The 24,405-nt window shown below is 45.7% G+C and overlaps 3 protein-coding genes across 3 annotated transcripts; all 3 read right to left on the bottom strand.

The window, feature by feature from the left end:
- Positions 1–36: 36 nt before the first annotated feature.
- On the bottom strand, positions 37–13,434 carry LOC125000774 (ATP-binding cassette sub-family C member 4-like). The gene is made up of 32 exons (XM_047576444.1): positions 13,257–13,434; positions 11,727–11,871; positions 10,530–10,640; positions 10,141–10,261; positions 9,825–10,049; positions 9,655–9,744; positions 9,418–9,581; positions 9,206–9,331; positions 6,782–7,031; positions 6,424–6,528; positions 6,244–6,333; positions 5,838–6,029; positions 5,662–5,756; positions 5,352–5,438; positions 5,151–5,247; positions 4,861–5,073; positions 4,643–4,780; positions 4,518–4,555; positions 4,322–4,437; positions 4,088–4,234; positions 3,932–4,011; positions 3,350–3,500; positions 3,146–3,265; positions 2,949–3,059; positions 1,861–1,961; positions 1,494–1,685; positions 1,241–1,396; positions 1,067–1,156; positions 815–987; positions 625–730; positions 402–536; positions 37–328 (listed from the first exon to the last, which is right to left on the bottom strand). Exons 1-32 carry the CDS (start codon positions 13,264–13,266, stop codon positions 308–310), a joined length of 3,996 nt encoding a protein of 1,331 aa, XP_047432400.1. The 5' UTR covers positions 13,267–13,434; the 3' UTR covers positions 37–307.
- Positions 13,435–13,548: 114 nt separating this feature from the next.
- Positions 13,549–18,121, bottom strand: timmdc1 (translocase of inner mitochondrial membrane domain containing 1). The gene is made up of 8 exons (XM_047576500.1): positions 17,939–18,121; positions 16,949–17,310; positions 16,577–16,742; positions 16,384–16,472; positions 16,224–16,291; positions 15,295–15,373; positions 14,048–14,158; positions 13,549–13,956 (listed from the first exon to the last, which is right to left on the bottom strand). The coding sequence occupies exons 2-8, from the start codon at positions 17,287–17,289 to the stop codon at positions 13,827–13,829; spliced, it is 984 nt and encodes a 327-aa protein (XP_047432456.1). The 5' UTR covers positions 17,290–17,310; positions 17,939–18,121; the 3' UTR covers positions 13,549–13,826.
- A 132-nt stretch (positions 18,122–18,253) lies between these two features.
- Positions 18,254–24,347, bottom strand: poglut1 (protein O-glucosyltransferase 1). Its single transcript, XM_047576485.1, has 11 exons — positions 24,195–24,347; positions 23,667–23,757; positions 23,340–23,483; positions 23,129–23,264; positions 22,921–23,042; positions 22,778–22,837; positions 22,300–22,399; positions 21,385–21,443; positions 20,604–20,771; positions 19,810–19,866; positions 18,254–19,715 (listed from the first exon to the last, which is right to left on the bottom strand). Exons 1-11 carry the CDS (start codon positions 24,259–24,261, stop codon positions 19,559–19,561), a joined length of 1,161 nt encoding a protein of 386 aa, XP_047432441.1. The 5' UTR covers positions 24,262–24,347; the 3' UTR covers positions 18,254–19,558.
- Between the last annotated feature and the right edge of the window lie 58 nt (positions 24,348–24,405).

Here is a 24,405-nt window from a genome sequence, read left to right as displayed (position 1 = left end):
TTTGGATTCAATGACCTCAACAAAAACAGAAACTCGTTACAAATTAAATAAAACTTTATGAGAAAACATGTACAAAAATGTGACGGTTCAGATCAGCTTCATAATGTCAAGTTTCACAGGTTCAACTCTGGACATTTATCACATTTAATCGCTGAGCCCTTAAACAGTTCCCACAAAGACATTTGACCTGATGAGCATCTTTACAAAGAGACACAAACATTTCTCCACAGAGAATCACATTTCCATCGGCTATTACAGGATTCAACTAGAAACCAGTTGATTTCATGAGGTTGGAGGTTTGGTAGAACTAGACTGGACGCTGCGCTGCCTGTGGACAGAGAAAAGCTAAATAAGCTACATGTGGTTTGATGTGTTAGCACCGATGTAACTTACAGGCCCACCTGTCTGGCTGCCTCCATCAGGGCGGCCGCCTCCGTCTGGCCCGTCTGCTGCACCATCTTGTACAGAGCTCCCTCTTTGTTCTGCAGCAGAGCGAAGGGTCGGTCGAACTCCTGGATGGAGCCACTGTCGAGCACCTTTGAGAAGGAACGGGAGCGAATGAGGAACCGGTTGTAGTTTGGTTTAGTGGAGCGGAGGTAAAGTGGTGCAGGAGGCGGAGCTCACCAGGATGCGGTCGCTGTCTATGATGGTGTTGAGGCGATGGGCGATGGTGAGGACGGTGCAGTCTCTGAACTTGTCTCGTAAGGTTTTCTGGATCAGCTCATCCGTTCTGCAGCAGCACAAACAAAAACAAAAAACAATTTCCACCTGTACCAAGCTCTCAGATGTAAAAACAGGTGAGTCTCTACAGTACCTGGGGTCCACGTTGGCTGTGGCCTCGTCGATGATGAGGATGCGGTTCTTCCTGAGGATGGCTCTGGCCAGACACACCAGCTGCTTCTGACCCACGCTGAAGTTGGAGCCGGACTCTGCCAGGACCGTCTCCAACTTAGCAGGTAGCTCCTCCACCACAGACTTCAGCTGAACCTGCAGAGAACGAACAGAGTCAGGCTCAGAGGACAAATATAAAATAAAATAAATAAGGTTGTGTGGAGTGGACGCTAACCTCTTCCAGAGCTCTCCACAGCTCCTCATCAGTGTGCTGGTTGAAAGGGTCCAGGTTCTTCCTCACAGTGTCAGTGAACAGCACCGGGTCCTAAACAAAAAACATTTAAAAACATCCATATTGAGACAAAGACAATGGAGGAAGCCTAATCTGAAGCCTAGAGCTGAGCTCTACCTGAGGAATGATGGACATCTTCTGGCGCAGGTCGTGGAGGCCGATCTCGGACGTGACGACGCCGTCGATGTAGATCTTCCCCTGAGGCTCTGCCAGGCGGAACAGAGCCGAGACCAGGGAGCTCTTCCCAGCTCCCGTTCTCCCCACGATACCAACCTGGAGACGTGAGGGAGGACAAGCGACGGTTAATCATCCTCCAACGTGTGTTTGTGTGTGTTAAATGTGAACCGTCTGCAGACGGAGCCTCGTCGACCTTCTCGCTGGGCTGGATGGTGGCGCTGACGTCTCTGAGGACGACCGGACCGTCTGCGCTGTAGGAGAAGTTGACCCGGTTGAAGGTCACCATCCCTCGGCTCGGCCAGTCGGGAGGCGGAGTCTTGTGGGTTTCCCAGGATGCTTCGCTCTCCAGCTCTGCGTACTCCACCACTCTCTCCACAGACGTCATCTAGAGAAAAAAAAAAAAAAAAAAAACACAGGATAAACTTTGAGAAGGATTTTAAGTGCTCCCATATATTACACAAGTCTAATGTGTAGGATCTAGTGCCATCTGGTGGTAACTCTTGCAGACTGCAGGTAAATAACGACCCCCCAAATAGAGTCACACACTGATGGTTTCCTACCATGTTCTCCACCTCTGCACTCTGCCTCACTGTCCACTGGAAGTTTCCCACCAGCGTCACAGCGTACGTCAGCACCAGGCCCACCTGACCAGCCTCCAGCCCTGACGCAAACACAACAGGGGAACAAATCAGACATTCAGACATCTCCCGCCGAGGAATGCCTCTCTATCCTTAGGAGTTCAATTTGTTGAAGAAAAATATTCTTTTTTTTTCCCCCAAGTTGCAGGTGAACTTTAGAGCTCCAGGAGGTAGGAGACAGTCCAGACATCACTGAATCACCTGGTTTCCCTCTGGACAATAGTAACCGTCTAAGCCAAACTCTATTAAAATGTCCAGGTAGGTCTCAGAAATAACTCTGATTTATCTGACTTGGTGGTAAACAAGTTCATACCGAACACCAGTATTTTGTCCTCATTGTAGGACTTTTTTCTTTAGGGTGACCAGAAAGCCACGATTTCTGGGGACAGTCCCCGTTTTGGATGACCTGTCCCCCCGGCTACAGCTGTCCCCCATTTGAGCTTTTTTTATTTGCGCGCAGACTACAATCATTACGGTAGTTGATCGCGCTGCTATTGGCGTTACAGACATAGTTTAAATGTGTTTAAATGTGAATAAATATGTCTAAATTAAACTATTTATCCACGTTTCTTCATTTAATCTTTTTTTATTATTTTTTTTTTTAATCTGAGCTGTAAATATCTCTGGAGTTCCACATCAGCAGGCAGCGCTAACACGGGTTCATGCTAACCCGTTTTACTACTGTGTGTAATTATTCTACAACATTTAATCACTGTAAAATAGTCCATCCTTAGTCGACTACTGCATTAATTCTTCTCTCAACCAGTAGAAAATGTTGTGAACACGTGATTATGCAAAAACAAAAAATTACCGTAATATACAGGATACTGTCAAAAAATTTAAATATTGTGATATTCAGCCCTAGATTCTGTTGTGTAGTAAATGAGATCAGAAGTGAGGCCAAGCTGAAAATAAACATTAAACTCAACACCTCAGTTCGTTTTAACATATTTAGATATTATATATGAACGAAACTCCTTCGGTCGCTGCACTAAGACGAACCTCCTCACCATCTCTGAGCAGGATGCAGCCAAACGTTGTGAGGGTGACGAACATGGAGCAGATGCTGTCGAGGTTTAGCGCAAACCAGCGGGAGGTCATCAGGAACAAGAACCAGGCCTCTGGAACCACAGGAGACATTTCATTTAGAGACTAAAGAGTCAACATCAGAGGAGGACATGACCTGATGTGGACGCAGGGAGACGACCTGAGTGCAGGTCCTGATGGGCGTCAAACGTCTTCTTCAACCTCTCCTCAGCCCTGAACACTCGGATCGTCCACAGGCCCTGGAGAGACGAGGACAGGTGGGAGAAGACGGGACTCCGAGCTGAGAGAAGGAGGAACAGTTTCAAACATTTAATCCAGTTTTTGCCATTTCCATACGTGTAAATGATTGAATCCATGGACGTACTGGTGGACTCCAGACGCTTGACGTCTCTGGACGTCCGGAGGTAGAAGCGCCTCAGGAAGAGGAAGATCAGAAGCAGAGGAACGACGGGGACGAGGATGATGGGGATGACGGAGGCCGCCACCGCCACCACGCCCACATTTTGGAGAAACAACTAAAAGACAAAAGAAAAGTGAGCAGCTGTTAAAGTCATTAAATAACGGCCCTAACCCCTACATAGGGCCCTATATAGCACTCAAAATGTCCCATAAAGCCTTGTGACGATCACTCAGCGGGTGGTGGATATCCCATCATGCATTGCGTCTTTAGTGGCGCCGCCGTTAATGGCAGTTAGACATTTCCATTAGGAAAATATGAAACTTTTTTTTAAACAATCTTTTATTACATGATCACACATTTGTTCACAAAACCGTCACGTTTTATTAATTTGTAAATTATAATCCGCGTCAGTCTGACACGTAACGATGCGACAACGGTGACGTCATTAACTGCGTCTGTTCACTATAAAGTGCACAATACAGTGCAACTCTACATAGGGAGTAATGGTTCAGTGAACAATTGGTCCGTTTAAGGAGAACTCCTCACTTGATAGAAGTCCACAAAGGTGATGGGGAGCATGGAGTCCATTTGGCTGATGTCTTTGGAAAACCTGTTGAGGATCCTTCCTACAAAAGACGGGAACATTTTATTTTAAGTGTAAAACTCTCGTTTTAGGTGAAATGGGCCGTGAGCTGGACCCACCTATGGGGTTGACGTCGAAGAAGCGAACGGGCGCACGCAGGACGGAGATGAACATGTTGTTGTGGAGAGTCTGAGTGGCTCTGACCAGCCCGTGAAATATCACCAAACACCTGGCGTAGCCGAATACCACAGCAGCAGCAGTTAAACCTGGAGGAGGGAGAAAAAAAAACATTTAAGGAATAATGTAGGAAACAGAAGTGGTGAGAAGAAGCAGAGGAAGAAGAAGAGGTTCACCTGAATAAACACCGAGGTAGAAGGACAGATCACAGCCTTGATCTGAGACAGTTACATTCACTTCATATTTAACATCAGCGGCTGCATCGGTGCCGTTAGAGAGATCCGCTCTCGCCCTGCAGATGGAAATAAAAAACTTCCTCAAAGCATCCACAAGCTACTGCTGCTACTACAGTATCTGTAATAAAGAGCTCACCAGAACACCAGCCACCAGTCCTGCAGGATATATGAGACCTACGGAGAAACACTTTAATCAGCTTCACAAATATTAACACAGAACCTCATGAAGACTTTAATGCTATTAAGGGTGTGATGCTTTACCTCTGCTATCATACTGAACAGGATTATGACCATTAAAACCACCAGGTTGCAGCCTGCAGTGTAATACTTGTAGTAAATGTGGCTGCTGACATTCCCTTCAGCTCGAGTCTCCTCAGCTACAGTTCGAACGTTTTCAACCTGCAAAACCAGTTTTTAAATTCAACGTGAACCTGGTAACGGGCCAAACGTACATCCGATTTAATTCAGTCAAACCCTACAGGGAGCTTGTCGGCGCCCTCTGGTGGCAGGAGGCTGCTGTACGAGCAGTGTGACCCGTGGGACAGAGTCGTCCTCTGGCTGTGCAGAGACAGTTTGTCTGGCTCAGCCGACGGAGACGACGGATCCTGGTCCTCGTCGCTCCTCAGCAGAGACGCCACGTCCATCCCCGAACCCTGCAGCTCGGTGTAGGTTCCCTGCGCCATGACGTGACCCTGGACGCACAGAGACATTGCAGCTACATCAACAACAGGAACTCTTTAAATGTCTGTGTGTGCAGCGTGGAACAAACCTCTTTGAGGACCAGGATCTGGTCGGCCGCCCTCAGGTACTGCAGCTGGTGGGTGACCAGGATGCGACACTTGTTCTTCAGGAGGCCACAGATGCACCTGGTCACACAAATACGGCAATTACGTCCATGTTATTGTGTCATTTCCCCCTCCTCTCGTTGATAAACCAGTGCACAACCACTGTTCAGGTCTGGATCACTCACTGTTCAAAAATGTGTTTCCCGACTTCAGCATCCACTGCACTCAAAGGATCATCCAGGAGGTAAACGTCTGCGTCCTGATACACGGCCCTGAAGCCAGAAACACATGCGCCGCTTAGCGATTGGTCAGAAGCATCGACTGTCTATACAGACGTAACAACTGGATACGTAACAACTGTTTCCCCAACGGTGACACAGTAAATTGTGGGCTGACATGTAGCTACTCGTTTCTTGTGGTTCATGTTCCCTGGAGACATTTTTTTAAATGTACAGGCGTTCCTTCTCTTATTAAATCCAAACATGATGGTTGTACCTGGCCAGGTTGACCCGAGCCTTCTGTCCTCCGCTCAGCGTGGCCCCTCTGTCCCCGATCAGAGTCTGGTCTCCATCTGGGAGCAGCTCCAGGTCCTAGACTCAAATACAAAGTACGCTTGAACACTTGAAACAGAATGTGTTTCTTGGAGGTTTAATCCAACCTTGTTATCTCACCCTTTTCAGAGCGCAGGCTCTGAGGACGCTCTCGTACTTCTTGGCGTTGAACTCTCTCCCAAAGAGGATGTTGCTGCGGATGGTGCCGGGGAAAACCCAGGGCTGCTGGGAGGCGTAGGTCAGCTGACCTCGGACCTTCAGCTTCCCGGCGTCGTGAGGCAGCTCGCCCAAGATGGCGCTGAGCAGGGACGACTGGGGCGGGAACATCACTTCATTAATGAATCCCAAGGGCAAATTAATACTACAGCATGCATGCACATGTGTCTGCGTTGTTGCTCCATCATAACTTTGCATTTTGGGATATTACACAATGGGAAGCTACTATTACGACATGTGAGCCGTGCAGGAAGGAGTCATTTTAATGCGTTGAGCTGAGGTCTGAGGGAACCGGTCGGGTTCTGCTCACCTTCCCTGCTCCCACCGGACCGATGACGGTGAGGAGCTGCTGAGAGGAAGCTGTGACGGAGACGTTCTGCAGAGACGGCGCGTCCAGACTCTGACAGAAACATTCCCCCACATTATTAACATCATTTTGCATTGAATAGTAAGCTTTCCCTTTACTAAAGGATGTTGAATTCATGTTAACCTTGTCCCAGTAGCAGGTCAGTTGCTCCATCTCCACCGAACTCTCCTTCTTCTCCAGCGGCAGCGCAAAGTTTTTTCTCTCCACCTCATCCAGCAGGAGGAAGCTCTGTTAATCACCAAATGACGTTACCTCATAGCCTGCGCGTTCCAAGTCTTCCCTAGAAACCATTTCAAAACCAGGAGCGGCACCTGTTTACCATTGTCTATTAACGCAGTAGTCTGGATAAACTGGGTGCTCATTCCACGGAGATGAATCACACAACCCGACGACGGCTGGAGTTCTGCGGTAGCGTCATCGAGTTTCACAATAAAGCAGCAGGAATTTCCCAACAGTCGCTGATAGGAAATAACAGATTTACCTTAATCCTGCGGACGCTGACCACGGTCTCAGACAGCTTCTCCACGGCCAGAGGGAAGAAGAGGGTGAGGGTGAGCTTGATGGTGCCGTAGAGCGACACGGTGACGAACACCCGGCTGGCGGTGATGCTGTTGCCCAGGAGGGAGTAGATGGTGAAGGTGATGAAGATGATTATCTTGCTGCTGGCGAAGAAGGACGCCATGTTGAGCCCTCGCAAGTAGGAGCTCTTCAGGACCTGGCTGATCTCCTTCCTGGTGGACGGAAGAGAGATGTTCATATTTAATCCTCAAACCTATAGATCTTCAACAGGAGAAACTGCAGGGGGGTCAAAAAAGAAAAAAAAAATCAGCCTGAAAAACATTGGAGCCACGTGGCTGCTACTAAACTAGGTTAGTATTTGGCCCCAGGACTGAAAACATGAAGAGTGTGGTGAAAGAGTGAACTTCATACAGACCGCAAACACTAATTTACAATTTTCTTCCTATTCTGATTTTATGGAGCTGTAAATGGTTTAAAGAGTGTTGGCAGAATCGCGTGGAAAAACGTTCCAAAACAAATAAAACGATATAAATGCAAACTGCGAAATTGCGCAACGGTCTCGCTGACTGCGATCACAAACCGTGAAACTACGTCTTTATCGTCAGCTGAATGAAAAGTCTCATTCTGTTAAAAGATCACTGCACATTTAGAAGTTTGGAGATGCAACTTAAACGGGGAAAGAGCGCGGCGCTCGGTTCACACGTGGCGCTTTACGTCTGCCTGAATCTGCACATTCCTGCAGAGCAACATGTCTCTGTGACCTCTCCATCCGTGAGAGGAAAATCCATTTTTTAGTACTTTTTCCTCCCTGTTGCACACTGTTCTGAAGAATCCCTTTGATCAGATCAGGAGGAGGGGGAGGGGTTGGGTGAGGGGGGATATGTTATGAAGCTTGGCAGCTGAAACCGAGAGGACACTGGATCCAATCAAATGTGGCATTTTGTTACATAACAGACATGTTCTCGAGAGCTCACAGTTTTTCAGGCTGTACATTAGTTGGCACGGGACCAGAAAGGCTCCAAGATGAAAACTTCTCCGCGTCTCATGTGGAATTTAACTGCAACACATCCATTGAACAAAATGTTTAACTTTTTAGAAGTTGTGAATCCATGCGTGTCTCTGTGGGTTCTGCTTCTAATTAAATGTTCAGCTACAGTATGTGGAACATAATGTGCAGCCTGTTCCCCAGCAGAAAAAACTTCTAGATAAAGAAGAAATCATTCGTCTTAACCCTTTACTGCACAGATCTTCTAATAAAATGAATGCATGAAATAGTTGAGGTGCTTTCAAAGTAGCTTGTCAGAACAGGAGGTTGATGTGTAACTGATGTAGAGCTGCTCCACCCACCTCTGTCACTTATTACCAGCTACTTAACTCGTTGTGGTTTAAAGGTCGGCAGCGAAAATTACTTTTCTACTCATCAGGAGCTCTTGCACGTGTGATGGTTATAATTAGCGCCAGGTTTTCACAGTGTCCGGGTGTGGGGGGGGGGACGGGGCAGGGGGCTCAACAGTATAAACAGCAGCTTTTCCTGGAAAGAGCCTTTTGTTATTCAATAACTTGGAACTCGTGCGCAACTAGTTCATCTGGAAAAGGCATAAGCGTGTGAGATATGATGAGTACTGTGCAAAGAGAAACGGGAATAACCACTGCTCAGAATGTCAATGGAGCAGGATGTCCCTATCGAGCGTGACGCATCGAATCGACGGAGCTAAAAAGGAGAATGTGCATCTTCGCCTGCATCAGTTAAATGCCTGATGTGGGAGTTTACTGAGAGTTAGAGACCAGAGCTCGCTCAGGCAACACATGACGTTCTCTCCCTTTAATTTGTCATCCACGGCACAAAAGGAGGATTATCATTAACGAAAGTGAGAATGGAAGGACGAGTTGAGCAGGAACGAGATATATGCAAAAGAGCAATGAGGATCCACTATCCCTTTATAAGACAGAGGTCTTTAATGTTTTTCAAGACAAGGACTGATTGAGAGATTAAGTAGGGACCCCTACCTACTATATGCTATTTATAAATATACACTGGTATTATCATTTTGCATTCAATATTAAGTTATTCAAATATTCTTTCATTTTGTTTCAAACTTGTACAACAGTAGAGTGTTTGAGGGGGAAGATTAAAATATATGTATAAAAAATGACCAATCAACCAAAGAATTTGCAACCCCTCTTGCAGTACCTGTGGATCCTCTAGGGGTTGTACACATAGGTACACATAGGTCTTCAATATGGGGTACACAGAGGTACTGCAGGAATGGTCGCAAAAATCTTTGGTTGATTGGCCATTTTTTATACATTTCTTTTTACTGAATGCAAAATAATGTACATTTATAAATAAAAACCTTCCACCAGATCTTCGTTTTTCCATCCTTACCTCCTGACTTCCGTGACCAGCGCCGAGAAGGGTTTCTCCCAGGCGTACATCTTGATGATCCTGATGCCAGAAACCACTTCGTTCATGATGCGCAGCCTGCCGTCAGTGAGGACCACGGTTTTACCCCTGCCGATACAAGTAACCGTCAACTATCCCACGCATTTCTCTTTCCAACTTGAAGAAAATTAAGAGACGTTTGGCTGGATACGCACCTGAAGAGGCCAAAGAGTTTCCCGAACCAGGTCTGAAGAGGCAGCATGAGAGTGAGGACGGCGACGCCGGCCAGACACGACGGGCCGATCTCGTACCAGAGGAACACGATGATCACGACCGCTTGTAGAGGCCCCACCCACAGGTAGTGGAGGTTCAGTGTAACCTGTTTAAAAAAAGTCCTGCATTAAACTCTACTTGAAATTAAGAAAAAAAGCAGAGAGAACAGATGTAGTCACCTCATCAAAACGGTTGACGTCATTTGACAGGAGGTTCACGATTTGTCCGGTGGTTGTTCGGCCCATGGATTCACTGCTGAGACCAAGAGCCTGAAAAGACACGTTCAAAACCACAATCACTCTGAGCACATTTAAGATAAGTGTATAAATCCAAGAGAACATCCACGGACCTTCCTGTAGATGACGTGACACATGGCCACTCTCATCTTCATCCCAGTCCTTTGAACGTGGTAGTAGTAGAAGTGTTGGAGGACGGTGAGTCCGAAGCTGGAGATGGACATGGCAGCAGCGTAGGCGTACGCCGCGCTCAGGCCGCTCTGGTCGTCCGGCTGGTACGTCTCAAAGAACAAGATTATTCTCCCCAGGAGAAGTGGCTGGAAGACTTTAATGCTCTCCTTTAGTTCACAGACAAGACGTAGAGAAAGGAGGACGTCATAGTTTGAATTCCTAAGAACCACTGAGAAGCTTTAAGTTGGTGGAACGTACCAGCAAAAACACAAAGATCCCAGCGAAGGCGTACGACTTCCCGTAGCACCTGAGGAGAGCTCTGGCCAGGTTTGGTTTCTGGAGTTCCTTGGAGGCCGTTCGAACTTCACGGTCCCAAAACCTGCGAGAAGGAACACGATGCCAGAGTAAATCAAATTTGTAAGTGTCAAATCAAACACCTCCTCCAGGTAACATTTCTACATGTAATTATATAAAATGAGCCTTTGAAACGCCTCCAACAAAACGTCAGTGGAGTAATACGCCACATTTCTGTCACATGTACAAGGTCTAGTTATGGGTTGTTCACGACACATCTATAGTGGTACGCTACCTTAAGGCTATGGGGACAACACCCACTCTCACATACACACATATGTATATATACATACCTCTGCAGTTCCTCTCCCAGGGTTTCAGAGCGGTCGTCTGGTAGGACTCTGTACATGTCGCTCTCCTCCAGCCTTCGTTTGTGGCCCAGTTGCAGCAACGGGGTCAACCAGCTGAAACGGTCACAGCACGGCAACTTAAACCCACCGCACCTACTCTGACTTGATATTTAGTAACCAGCCAAATTTCCTGCTACATGTGGAGATGTTTTTTTTTTTATTAAACTGCAGGACATTTACTCCTGTTGAAGTTGTGATCTATGGAGGATGTGTCTGGGCAGGTTGTTTTTAGTGTACACATGGTGGTCATACAGTAGATGTATGGCACATAAATTAAAGACACGGTACAGACTGGAGGCATCGGATTTAAAGCCAGATGCTCCAGGTCAGATGGAGCTGATCACTGGAGAGGATGCAGCCATAGTCGAAGCCTCGGGGTCTTTTGGGTAAAGAACACATTGTACAAGTTGAATGGGATCCAAAGAGCATGTCAAGTAAATGACGACTACTTCAATGACACACTGTATATTTGTATATGTATATATATTGCTCCCCCTCTCAGCCAATGGCCACGGTCGCATGGGCTCCTTTACATAGTCATTTTATTTAGCTTTGGATCCAACTCTGCCACAACTAAGGCCCAAATGAACTCTAAGCTTCTCGTTTCTATCTTGAGATAACAGTTGTCACAAGGGTCATCGGTGCATCAAAGCTGCCTCGTACTTGAGGAACAAAGCTTTCACAGTGAAGCAGCCCGACAGTCACGTTAATGCAGGGCTGTTCTTAAGCACACATTGTTCTAGGATACAACCGTCACCCAAGTAAAGGATCCTCTCGTGGGCCATGCCTCTGAGGCGTTCTCCCAAACTAAATTAAAATATGACAAATTCTTGCCAATCTGCTGCGTAAATCACATTTCTGTTGTTGAGATATCATTTTCAGGAGTCAAACTATTTCAGATGCAACATGTGAATAAATAAAAGGAAGTTTAAAGAGTGTGTGACGCATAACTCCAGCTCTCACCCACAATTATAATAAAAAGTATACAAAGTTCATGTTGTCGCACCTACTATTACCTCTACTAACACCGTGTAGATGTATGAATCAGACCGGATCATTCAATTTCCAACTTGCTGCCATTTGAATTATTGCGCACAGACGCTGTTAAAGTCCGCAACACCTGCTCAAACACGCGCTTACCACAGAAACGTCCTTGAAAACCAGCCAGACGTGACCAGAGGATTGTCTCTGCCGAGCGGCTTGGTGCTCTCCATGGCTGCAATGGCATCAGGTCGGCAGCCGACGCGACCTCCTGGTTGTGTAGACGAAACCCGTCTGTGCGCATCTGCGAACCAACACACAAGTTTACTCTCCACGTGTGTAGTTGAGTGGCGTCAGGGAAAGCGGAGCCTCGACCTCGCGCTACTCCACGCAAAAGGTGACAAATGAAGGTGAAAGTGGTTATTTTACCCCTCTAATAAAGGAGAGAACAACATTACATTAGGATCAGCAACTCAATGCATGTTTAATTCTTATTTAACATTTGTCATGGTTTAATTTTCATAAATTCATCTACTTCGGTTTTAAAAGTGTCGTTTTTAGGTTTTTATTAGATTAAATGTTTGTCTAATTTCCAGCAGTCAAGGCTGTAACACTTTAAAAGGCTGAGCAACTTTTAAAAAATAATAATAATAATAATAATAAAAGCAAGGACTTCTCGCCTGATTCTCTGCACTCTCTGGATTACGAGCTGCACCTGAAGGCACCGTCACAACATATTTACCACTTCTACGCCTCATACGTTAAAACACGCCTTCAGAGGAAGAAAACAAAACCAAAAATTATTTGCATGTTTCTTACTTCCACGCCTTCTAAAGTCGAGGGGGGGAATCGGGTGCAATCAAATCCAACTGGGCCCAAAAAAGAAGACACAAAAAGCCGGGGTGTAAAAGTTTCACGTCTGCAAACAGCTCAGCTCGTGTGTTTCCAGGCAGAGACGTAAACATTTCTTCCTCTGGACACTTTGGACAGGGACATTCATTGCATGGTCACATGCTGGGAGGCCTCCTACCGAGCCTCTTGTTTGGAGTCCTCCCAGGACACCAGCACTGCACCAAGCAGCTGTTGTCATCACATCTGCAGATAACAAGGGTAGACTTGAAGGCCCCCCGACATTCCTCAGTGACTTTAACAGGGCTGTTAAAACCTCAGCTCGATGACACCTCCAGCTCTGCACTGTGACACAACACAACCACAAGTCACTCGTGTCTGGAAACCTCAGAGCGGATCTGAAAACTGATTAAGTTTCATTCGGTTGTGTTGAAAACCCTCCTGGAGTGTGTCTCACGGTGAAGAGTTTTCAAATGCACGCAGTTAATTCTGGATTATTTCCACCAGGTTATGCAATGAAACTGTTATAAATCATGTGCAACTCAACACAGCCTGATTATAATCTGAACCTTTCCCAAAACCATCAGCAGAGGGAGACAAAGACAACTTAAAAAAACATTAAAAAAAGCAAAGTTTTATCCAACAGGTTCAGGGGTTTTATGAGTTTAATCATTCTAAAAATAGAAAATGGACATTGTCTAAAAATCTACCTGCTGCTTAATTGTTAAACTTTATTTTCACAGAGACACTTGCGTCATTAAACCTCCCCTCAGTTCACAGCTGTTAAAAATTTTCCCCAATTAGAACAAAAGCACTATTTTCCCAGGGTGTGAACTTTACCTGAAGTCATCACCGAGGACTCGCGTCTCTGCAGAGACACAGACGGGTCAGTGTGTCTCTACTGGCTGTCCCTCTGCATGTCGCCAGTTGCTGCCGCAAACCCGGGCCCCAGCTGTTGCCGTGTCACATCTCGTTTACACCAGGGGCCTCGGCGGCCATGTTTGACCTAGTTGCCGAAAAGCCCAAGAGGCAAAGTCAAAATCATTAAAAAAAAAAAAAAAAATAATAAAACTACGGAGGAAACGGTCAACAGGCAGCAAGGGAGGAAGAAACAACAGAAAGGAAAGACGTGTTTGGATTTGACATGAACTGATGTGATGTTTTATTAGGTTGTTTAACCTACAGTGTGAACTGTGCAACATTAATCTGTACACGATGGGGGAGCTACTGGTGGAAATGTCTCAGAGTCCAATTCAAGATTCATTATTGCAATGATGACGTGAACGTGACGGATCTTTTCCAGATGAAAGATCACTAGTTGCTTCTGCTACTGGTTCCAATTTAGTTCAAAGATGCAAAAAAAAAGGTCCTGGTGAAAGGAAACAGACGTCCTCACAGCTGCGTTCGGTCCTAAACGTCCTGGTTCTTTGGTAAACTGAGCAGCTCTTGGATCCTCTGCATGTCCTTGTTCGTTTCTTCTTCTCGAGCGGCGACGTCGAGGCTGTCGATCAACTCGTCCGTCAGCTGCAGACGAGCCGTCCTGATCAACGGAGGAGGAGGAGGAGGAGGAGGAGACGGGTTAAAGCTCGGTTAATTAAACAGGATCTTCATATGATAAAGACGTGTCTCACCATTCCTGAAGCTTGTGTTCGTACAGTTCTCGTCGCTCTCGTCGCCTCCTCTCTCGGATGGTTTCTCCTGCCAGAGTCTGGAGGCCGATGAGCAAAGCACCAACAGGCATCCTGTGCAGAGGCCAGAAAATAAACCATTAACATCAAATTTACGCGTAATTCAACAGTTTTCTTTGCTAGTGGCTTAATTCACAAGGAAAATCCAACTTCAAGAACCTCGTTTTATAAGGTAAAATTAACAAGACTCATAAAAAGGACACAAATTCAGTGGCAGATACTTTATGAGAGCACCGCTGCAGCGCTTTAGGCTGCTGAAACCAATCAGATCTAGTTATGGGGCGGTGCCACGTCTTACATGAAAACCACATGTACACAAACACACACATCCCTACGTTGCACAACACGTTATACAACAGACGCATGAGGCGTCTGCTAAAAGCTGCTACTGTTGCTTCGTGAACCAGGAACGAGGAATTGCGAGTCCCCCCCCTCAGCCTCGCTCACACCCTCCTTTTAGTCACACCTCCAAATGTGCTCCTGGACATAAAGGGGTGATTCTGGGGCAAGATTTGGAGCATGATGTGCTGCCTACTTTCCACTGCACCTGGCGTTCGCACACATCAAACGCTCCAGGAGGCCGGCCGTTCAGGCCCACACGGAGAGGGCAGAGCTAGCGGAGAGCCAACAGGAGCTGATGATCCCGAGTCGTTACGCCGTCGGGCCTCGATATGTATCGGTTATACAATCTGCTTTCAGCTCCGCGCCCTCACATGAAAGCGGCCAGAGGAGTATGAAGAATAAAAGAGGGAGATGAAGCAGCGCCGAGTCCAGATCAGACCACGGTAGATGGAGATGAGGGGCTGGGATGACAGCGACGGCACAAATGGAGAGGGGCAGCTGCTGCCTTGGCCTCCCTCCTTGCTCTAGTACCCAAAACATGGCCCTCTGCGGTGCACATGAGGTCCCTCTGGCACCGTGAACAGACTTGGATGATGTGAGGAGGGAGGAGGGGGTTGTGGGGGGGGGTCAGCTGGGCGGCAGAGGGTTGCTGGGAGGGGCGCAGCTGGCTGCCAGAGTGCTCACTGCTCTGGAGCGCACAGGCATGAACGCAGACGCGCACATGAGCAAACAGGCGCGCCGGTCGGAGCAGAACATCTGACAGCGTTGCCGAGATCGTTTCAATTAGATCGTCTGTCAGACGTTAAAGAGACAAAATAAAAAATAAATAAAATAAATAAACGGCTCACCCCAGGACCGCTCCGATGACCGTCCCCGCCACCAGCCCTCTCAGGCCCAGGTTCAGCCGGAACAGGCCCACAGTGACAGCTGTTAACACAGATTCATCATCGGTTTAGAGGGAAAACTACTCATCAGCAGGTTAAACGAGGGCCGTAAAACCTTTTATCATCTGCACCAGCGTGAATGTTTATGAAGTGGACTGTGAATTACGTAATAGCTGCAGCTCAGTTTGCACATTAACAGGAGAGTCTCACAATCTCCAACCATAATATGATAAAATAACCGGCTGTACGGGAAGGTAAAGGATCACTGCTGCGTGCTTGATGTCAAGTGACAGCGTTGTCAATGAGAATCAGTGGTGCAGATATAAAACAAGTTGTCGGAAATGTTTGAAAGCGAGTGTGCAGGAAGGAAAACGCGGGGTCATGAGAAGTGGAATAAAGAAGAATGTCGGGGGTGTTTAAGAATGGGTGGGGCTGTTTAATGTGATTTAGGGGGGACCATCTCAGGATCCATAGGACCAGTTTGCAAGACGCCGCATGCACGGAAATTCTCTCCAAAAGGTCTGATTCTCAAATTGCCACCGGGGACGAGTTAAAAGTTGAAACACGGCTAATAGCAGGATGTCAACGATTTTCTTCGCTTAATAAAACCGTGCGTTTGGGACGTGCTGGGTCATGAATCCCATCAGCATCAAGACAGCTGGCAACAGCCGCGGCGGACATTATATAATGATATATGTGGAGCGGCATCTGTGTGTGTGTGTGGCTGACAAAACCCGACGTGAAAATGTGTGAATGTGAAGCAGCCTTGTTGTGACAGGGCGTGCACGCTCGGGCGACGCTCCTCGCGCCAATAGAGGTTAAAGGAAAATAAATAAATAAATAAATAAATAAATAAGGTGTGATCACGGTGCGTCTGCGCCCTGGAGACTCACCTCCAGCTGCAACATAATGACTGACGGCATCTTTGTCCCGGTACACGGACAGTCCCGTACTGACGGAGCTGCAAGAAGGAAAAAGATGATATAAATATATAAAAATATATGAAAAAATAAATAAAATGCTGCCAGATGTTAAAATAAACCACGTCATTACTTGAACAGACTGACTATAACAGACACTCTCCAGCTCCATCTCCATCCGTATCTCATAAAACCCCGGATGGCTGCGTTATGCGCCGAGCGCTAAACACAAAAAAAAAAAGACACGTTAACGCACCAATTTACACCGTTGTGAATAGTAAATTAACACATTTTTTAAAATCACCTGGACCCAGGAGGGCACTTACCACCGCCTCCACCCGAGTGGAGTACATCTCCGCCTGGCTGAGCTGGATGTACCTCTGCCGGGCGTGGCGCGCTCCCGGGACGCCGCCGTACAGGAAGCCGGCGAGCGCGCCGAAAGTGGCGCACTTGAACGCGTTTGAGATCTCCTCCGGGTAACTCTGCGCTGAACTGCGACATGAGAGAAAAGTTACTAAGATGACATCTTTAGACACAAAGTTTTCATTTGTCAACGTGGTTTTCAAAGCTGGGCTTATAATTAAGCTTTTTCATCAATGACTCCACTGTGAACATAAGGAAAAACATTCAATTTATACCTTGTGATTTAGATTTTATAAAGAAATGAAGCTGGAAAAACATGAAACACACAAACTAACTCTCTGTCAAAGAGATCCTTGATGCGTTCCCATCCGGTGTCCGGGAACTCGGGCTTGCCAATGCTGCTTGGCAGGGAGCTGTGAGAGGGGACGGGCACGGAGGCAGGACTGGTGGTGGATGTGGATGTGGAAGTGGGCATCTGTGCAGACTGGGCAGCAGCCACATCAGCTGCGTGGACCCTGGGGAGCGGGAGGCAGAAGAAAGGAGGAGGAGGAGGAGGAGGAGGCCCGGCGCCCTGGACGAGGCCCCGCAGTAGGCCGGTGCTCAGCGCGCCCCGGGGGGCTGAATCTGCCCGTCGTCCCCGGGGGCCGAGGCTCGCTCCGCGCCGCTCTGGAAGCATCGCGCCTCAGCTGGCGTGGGGCTGCGTGTGTGGGGGGGTGGGGGGACAGAAACACATGGTCACGGGTTGAGATGCAGCACACACACACACACACAGGCCTCAACTTATAAGCCCCATCCTCAAAACAAATAGCCGAGGGGCTGGTGAGATCCTGGCAGCGCTACACGGGCTGTGCGACCCGGCAGATGTTAAACGCTGCAACCCTGCGCACAAGCAGACTTTCTGGGAAAAGTATTAATTTCCCTACTTACACATTTAAAAAAAAAAAAGTATTAAAAATAAGTCATGAAGACTCAATTAAGGCAAGGCTCATCACTTCTACTCCAGTGCATACAACCATTTCCAACATATAGATATAATAGAAACTATACAAACATTAAGGTGAGGCGCACACCTGCAGCTCCTTTACTAATTAGCTTAACGGTGCGCACCAGATAACAATTAGCCAGCACTGTGTCACTTTCCCTTTACCGAGCATATTTATCGTTTTAAATGCTCTCGAAGCATAAACACACGTTTTATCTTTGTAGTTTCTTGAATTATATGGTTTAAATGCGTAAAAACTAACGCCGTCCGATAATGGAACCCGTTAGCTGTTAGCCTGTTGTTAGCTTCTGTCACATCTCAAGCGGGAACAAAAGCTACTCACCAGCATCCGACGGAGACTTCGTCTACGGAGTGAAGTCGTCAATGAAGTGGAGGAGCTCTGGTTTACTAAACGTGAATGTCAACATGTCAGTTTTCCATAACTGACCTTGCGTTGTCGGCTTTCTCACGCTGACTTTCGGACAACCTAGCGGTGTTTCGACCTGCGACCCCGGGCTTGAATAGACTGGGCCACAGCGCCGCCCGTCGGTGGAGGACCGCTACTACACCACAAAACATAAAACAAGTCACGTTAACAGAGTTATCGAAGTTTATTAAGATAAAATAATAATAATAAGCGCACCAGACACACGACGAATTAATGAATGAATGCTTTATTTCCAACATGTAATACAAAAAGAAACAAACACTTGAACGATACTTACCTAACATGTTTGAAAAGGAATAGGAAAAAGCTTTGCTCTTATTTAATCCTACCTTCTCCATTTAACATTTACATTATCAGGATGTCATCCTGTGCACATGTACATTCAGATCCCCCTTTTCCCCTACACCTAGTGAACGCCACGTGTTTATACCGCTGGGTAAACGTACTCGTGTTTGGACATTGCTTTAGTTCTCCCGTCAGTCCACAATTTACTCCACATACAGAAATAGAAAATATTTTTAAGGTTTTAAGTTTAGTTCCCCCTTCAAATTATGTCCCTGCCTCTCTTTGGGGAAAAAAAGTTTTTGAATACCTCCCAGGAGGTTTTTTTTTTATTATTTATTGCTTTATAAGAACCACATAAGGGAATTTCAATATGTTTTGGTCAATTCAGCACATTAATGCATCACTTATAGTAATTAATTAAAGAAAAAAAAACACACACTGACACGCACACACAGCCTTACAAAAGTGAAAATCTTCCCCGTGACAGTACAATGTGAATACTACAACATATTCCACATGAGCCAGCATCAATTATCATCGTTTCCCAAATACAGACACAGATTCAGGAAAATAAGTTTCTTGGAAACATTATGGCACCAAAGGAGAAACGGTTCTTTTATATTTTCAAGTTATGCCATTTCATTTCTAAGTTTTTGTGTGTTGTGGTGTCGCTGGCAGGTTTGCTGGAGTTCATGTAGTTGTCCAGTAGAGGGCAGTGTGGCAAAACATATGTCTTGACTAAGACGTGTTCAGTTTTAAGTTTTATGAAGACACCAACTAACGTAAATACTAAAAAATATGAGCAATTCAAGTTTTTAAAGTTAAAGGTTTTCAGTCCATTGTGTTTCTACTGGATCTTGAGTGTTGTGCATTAAAAAAAAGACAGAAAATCAAGAGCTTTTATCCAGAAAATACCCAAACATCCCAAGTGAGGCACCGGTCTGTGATCGATATTCAAATCCACGTTAAAAATAAGTCATTTTAAACACTTGTTTGTTTTCTGGCAGAGCAGCAATCCTCATTATGAGTGAACTAAATGCAAACAGGTTAAATTTCTAAAAAAAAAACAAACACTTTACATGATGATATTTTGCTGGTGAGATAAACAAGAGGCATCATTTGTTTCCTTTCTTGAACCCAATCAACAACTCTTCTTTCGACGTACGTTGAACTCCACACATACATTCGTAGTCTAATGTTCGTCCCGGTTGCGGATGCAGAGTCTCGGCTCTACAGCTCCGTTTTGCTCGGCGTGTGCACGATCTCGTTGTGGCCGCTCTTCCTCTGAGGTTTGTAGGTGAGGAGTTGGCTGAACTCGGTGAGGAGACGCTCCCAGTAGCAGGAGACGTCTTCCATCCGCAGGTGGTTGAGGATGAATTCCATACCTCTGTGGAGACGGGAAGAAACAAGAACAATAATTAAAAAAAAGATATAATACAGTGGAAAGGCATTGAGTTTAATCACAGAATACGATCTGTAACCTCGTGGCGATATTGTGCGCGACGGCGTCATTTTCTTTGACAAACTGCAGCAGCTCCCTGAGGACAGAGGACATGTGGACACATTAATATCTTCATAGTGATGTGCAGGGTGACTTTTACATGTGCAACTTCTTATAATGCAATTCAATACTTTTTGCATATATGCCAATACTTTTGTATTATTTATGCATTCACGTTTATGCAATTTCCCTATTGCGGGTCAAATAAAGGTTTTCTATTCTAATCTTTTGACACAAAGTGAATGTCCCAGCTAATAGTAACTCTTCTTAGCCTCCCAGCTAACAGCTGCTCTTCCTAGCCTCACAGCTAGCAGTAGCTCTTCCTAGCCTCCCAGCTAACAGTAGCTCTTCCTAGCCTCCCAGCTAACAGTAGCTCTTCCTAGCCTCCCAGCTAACAGCTGCTCTTCCCAGCCTCCCATGTAACAGTAACTCTTCGTGGCCTCCCAGCTAACAGTAACTCTTCGTAGCCTTCCAGCTAACAGTAATTCTTCTCAGCCTCAAAGCTAGTAGTGGCTCTTCTTAGCCTCCCAGCTAACCATAGCCCTTCCTAGCCTCCCAGCTAACAGCTGCTCTTCCTAGCCTCCCAGCTAACAGTAACTCTTCATAGCCTCCCAGCTAACCATAGCTCTTCCTAGCCTCCCAGCTAACAGTATCTCGTCTTAGCCTCCCAGCGAACAGCTGCTCTTCCTAGCCTCCCAGCTAACCATAGCCCTTCCTGTTTCCATTTTTTTTCCTCTCACACAGACACAGACTTTTTTAATGTTTATTTTCTACCTGACGTCAGAGAGGTCCTGCTTGACGGGGATGTAGTGGACCCAGGGCTTGAGCTGAGGGTAAAAAAACTCCTGCCACTCATCCCCGACGTGAAACACCAAAGAACCGCAGAGGAAGAGGTGTTTGAGCCGAAAGCTTGCTGCCACGCCCCGGAAGTTGAATAAATACCTGGAAGTGGTGGAAAGAACGAGGGAAAATGATGCAGACAGCCTATTTTTACGAGCTTGGACGATGCTATGATTATTTTATATGGCATATCAAGCACTATACGTAGCCTATATGGCTGTATTTGGGCCAAAATTATTATTTTAGAACCTCCTGAGACCCTGTGTCCTCAAACGGGGACACTCCACCCATTGACCTCATCTGTGGACGCTTTAGTCTGCCATCTAGTGGTAGCAAAGGTTAAAACTTAACAAACAAATTAGAGATTTTTGCTGATTAGAAGTACTCATTTGAGGACAATGGGACTTCATTGTTTGCAACTCTGTCTGTGCACAGCCGTGTTCAGGTATTAAAATACACAGTTTTATATTTTGTCACACATTAGTGATTTCCTTATTATATCAATAATGAAATAATCCCAGTGTCCACATATGAGGATTTTTTTTTAATTTTTTTCCCACAAAAACTACTATTTCCTGTTGAAAGATGATGCTTAGTATTTATACGTCTTAGGATCCCAAATACCTTGGAGGAACTAAAAATGTATAGCAAACAAAAGCTCGGGTCTCAGGAGCTTAAAGCAAAACAATTGACCTCCATTCATAATGCACCTTACTTGTATTTGCAGTGATCAACCAGGGAGATTTCTTCAGCCGGGGGCTTCCCAAGAGTGTCCTGAAACAGAAGGTAAAGGAACACAGAGAAACTTAGAGTACATACACATATTCCTCATCATTTCTTTACCAATAAAAGAAAAGGCCGGCCTGGTTTATTTCCTATTAAACTTACTCTGGACGCCTTCGTGGCAAAAATGTACACACATAAAGAGACAGCCATAAAATCCTCACACATTTATATTTTTATCTACTTTTTTTCCTCTTTAAGCACTAAAACAACTTCAGACCTGCACAAAACTACCAAAATTTCAAAAATTTTCATGATTTTCACTCTTTAAATGCCAGTCTGAAAACTTTTAATCGTTTTTTTACAATAGAAAAAGACAAAAACCGAATAATTTTCCATAAAATAAGCAGTAGGTGGATGGGACTTTGGTGGTAATTAGAGTCTTGGATATGTCAAGGATTAGAATTAAAAATGACTTGATTGCATTAGTATTTTTTTATGTAGTAGTACCAGATAGTAGTACCAGATACTCTAAACACCCATTGACTTCCATTCTAACTGCATTTTTTAATGTGACTGTCATTCCAGTATAAAACCATCCATCCTATGATGTTAGCAACATCTTTGCTGTATTTGATCGGATTCAACCATTTTCCCATTGTAGGTCGATGCATGAAATTCTTGTAAATTTCCCATCAATATAATGGAGCCATGTGAAAACCAGCAGCATCATGTATTAGTGACACTTGAGATTAAAATACACTGGATTTCAAAAATATGGCTAAAGAAAAGAGTCCAAGCCACAAGCTTGATGACCACCAAATTAAAATAAAAAAATGTCCTAAAATGCCCGAGGAGGACATATTAAACAACGTATTTGTACGATCTTGTCTCCGCCAGGACTCACCCTCTCAGACTTCCAGGCCTGGTTCTTCGTGTACTCTGCGTCCACCAGCTCTGGATCTTCTCTGGACAGAAGGATGAGAGGGTCTCGCTCTGCGCTGGTTCTACCACAGGAACAGAAAAGAGTTTGGCTTTTAGTTTTTCCTTATGAAGCCAAGCTTAAGTAAGTAAAACATTTGTCTGACCTTATTTGTCCCGATGATGAGGACAGGGGGACTTAACATACCTAAAAATTCTCACATGGTTCCCTTCATCCGAAGAGCACAAGGCTCTTCATTGCTACCGCTTATTCAATTTTGGGCACATTTTTGTTTTTCAGGTACCAATTAAAAAGGTATGCATAAATGAGCCTTGAGCTTTCACAAACCGTACTCCACAAAAATTTTTTGAGATTAAAAATAATTTGGGCTGCAGCTGAATCCGGCAAACATTTAAACGTAAAAAAAAAAAAAAAAAAAAAAAAGTAGATTCACAAGACTGACCTAGAGCCTCTGAAGAATGCTTTGGACTCCTTCTTCTTCCAGGGCCACCGTGCAGCAGATCTAACAAATCATAACGTGACGATAAGGCACATAATGTTCATTTGTCGATTTTTTCTTTTCTCTCCGTGGAGTTAAAACCTTACTTTTTAAGGTCGTCCCTCATCAGATCCCATCTTCCCAGCCCGCTGGGGTATAAGGGCCACACGGCCGGGCCGCCCTCCCAAAAGGTCCACGCGGGGTACATGATGTCCTGGTAGTCTGACGTCTACAAATTCAAAACACGTCAATGACATCAAATAAACGTTTGTGCATAAAAAATAAAAAAAATGCATAAAAAATACACAGTCTGACCTTACTGAAAGAGAGGACGGGCAGGGTTGGCTGCACCCACTTAGGGGCTTGAGGGTAATCCCTCACATTTACCACCATCTCCAAGTCAGGTAACCTGTCGATCACCTCCAGAATGAAATGCTCCACCCCGCTGCACCTGAAAGCAGAAAAATAAATAATTTAGATTTCTATTTTCTGACTCAGCTTCTCAGATATGTTGGTATTTTATCACCTGGCGGGGAACATGCAGTGGCGCTCTCTGTACAGCTTGTGTCCGATGATCTGGTAGTGGGTCCCGACCCCTCTCTGCACCGCAGTCGCCATGAGGTCCTCAGAGATCCCATGCCTGAAGGGCTGCAGGTCATCCTCCAGGACGCTGCACAAACGACGACGCGAAAATTAGAAAAGGTCGTACAGCCACAACATTATGACCACTGGGAGTTTAGTGAGGAACACTGATTGAAAGAGAATATTGCAACATGTGCATTGTGCTGTTTACGCACCGAGGCACCGGGATAAATCGCTTAAATCAGTGCAGAGGAGGAGACTTTGCACCCACCTTGCGTGACAGCTGCAGTTGACAGGGTTGCACGGCGTGTATTCTTCCACAGCGTTAGAAATCGTCCGTCTGATACTCTTCCACTTATTGCCTACACACGACACATAAAAAAAAGGCACATTTCCTCAGAAGGGATCTGTTTATACACTGATAAGAGTTTGCGGCTTGCGTGATTTTTGTGACTTCCACACGGCTCGGAGTTACACACACTTTTATGAATGAAGTGCGGACGCGCAGCCTCACGTCGCTCCGTGCTAATTAGCAGTTAGCAAACAAAACCTCGCTCTACTTTTAATGAATGTAACCAAAATATACACACGCGCCTCCATTATTGCTGTCACGGTAACTTTTAACCTCATTTCAGCGTTTGGAGTGAGTCTTTGATTTCTTTCAGTTAGCAGCTAGGCCGTGAGACTGTGCTGCACGACTCCCTCATTAAAAGTTACACCAACGAGCCGACGCACAATTAAATGCGGTTGTTTTTTTTTAAATAGCTTTAAGAGTATTTGTTTAAAAACCCCCACTTACCTGAAGCACCAACCGAGCTCAAGTAACAAACCAGTGTTAGAAACCTCCACTGCCACAGGCGCTCCATTTTTCCCTCGATCTCCCAGCTTTGTCTGAGCCTCCATCTGCGATCTGTTACTTCTGCCTGAATGCTGCCGTTACGGCAATGCGCACATCGAAATCCGTTGTAGGGTTACCGTAATGCATAGAAATTTAAATCAAAACGTGTTTT

Source organism: Mugil cephalus, chromosome 23, assembly GCF_022458985.1.
Source record: "Mugil cephalus isolate CIBA_MC_2020 chromosome 23, CIBA_Mcephalus_1.1, whole genome shotgun sequence".
Lineage (NCBI taxonomy): Eukaryota > Metazoa > Chordata > Actinopteri > Mugiliformes > Mugilidae > Mugil > Mugil cephalus.
Note: the sequence above shows the minus strand (reverse complement) of the source record. Positions and strands in the feature narration are given on the sequence as shown.

Excerpts from the sequence above, each read along its gene's own strand:
- LOC125000774 (XM_047576444.1), bottom strand. Across the intron at positions 10,641-11,726 it reads TTTTCAAGGACGTTTCTGTG|CTGGTTGACCCCGTTGCTGC; the intron begins GTAAGCGCGTGT and ends TGACCGTTTCAG. Across the intron at positions 5,757-5,837 it reads GAGCCTGCGCTCTGAAAAGG|GACCTGGAGCTGCTCCCAGA; the intron begins GTGAGATAACAA and ends ATTTGAGTCTAG.
- timmdc1 (XM_047576500.1), bottom strand. The coding sequence starts at position 17,289 with ATGCTTCCAGAGCGGCGCGGAGCGAGCCTCGGCCCCCGGGGACGACGG. Across the intron at positions 14,159-15,294 it reads GTCATCGGAGCGGTCCTGGG|GATGCCTGTTGGTGCTTTGC; the intron begins GTGAGCCGTTTA and ends GCCTCTGCACAG. Across the intron at positions 13,957-14,047 it reads GAACACAAGCTTCAGGAATG|GACGGCTCGTCTGCAGCTGA; the intron begins GTGAGACACGTC and ends TCCGTTGATCAG.
- poglut1 (XM_047576485.1), bottom strand. The coding sequence starts at position 24,261 with ATGGAGCGCCTGTGGCAGTGGAGGTTTCTAACACTGGTTTGTTACTTG. Across the intron at positions 23,758-24,194 it reads GAGCTCGGTTGGTGCTTCAG|GCAATAAGTGGAAGAGTATC; the intron begins GTAAGTGGGGGT and ends TGTCGTGTGTAG. Across the intron at positions 23,265-23,339 it reads CACTGCATGTTCCCCGCCAG|GTGCAGCGGGGTGGAGCATT; the intron begins GTGATAAAATAC and ends TTCTGCTTTCAG.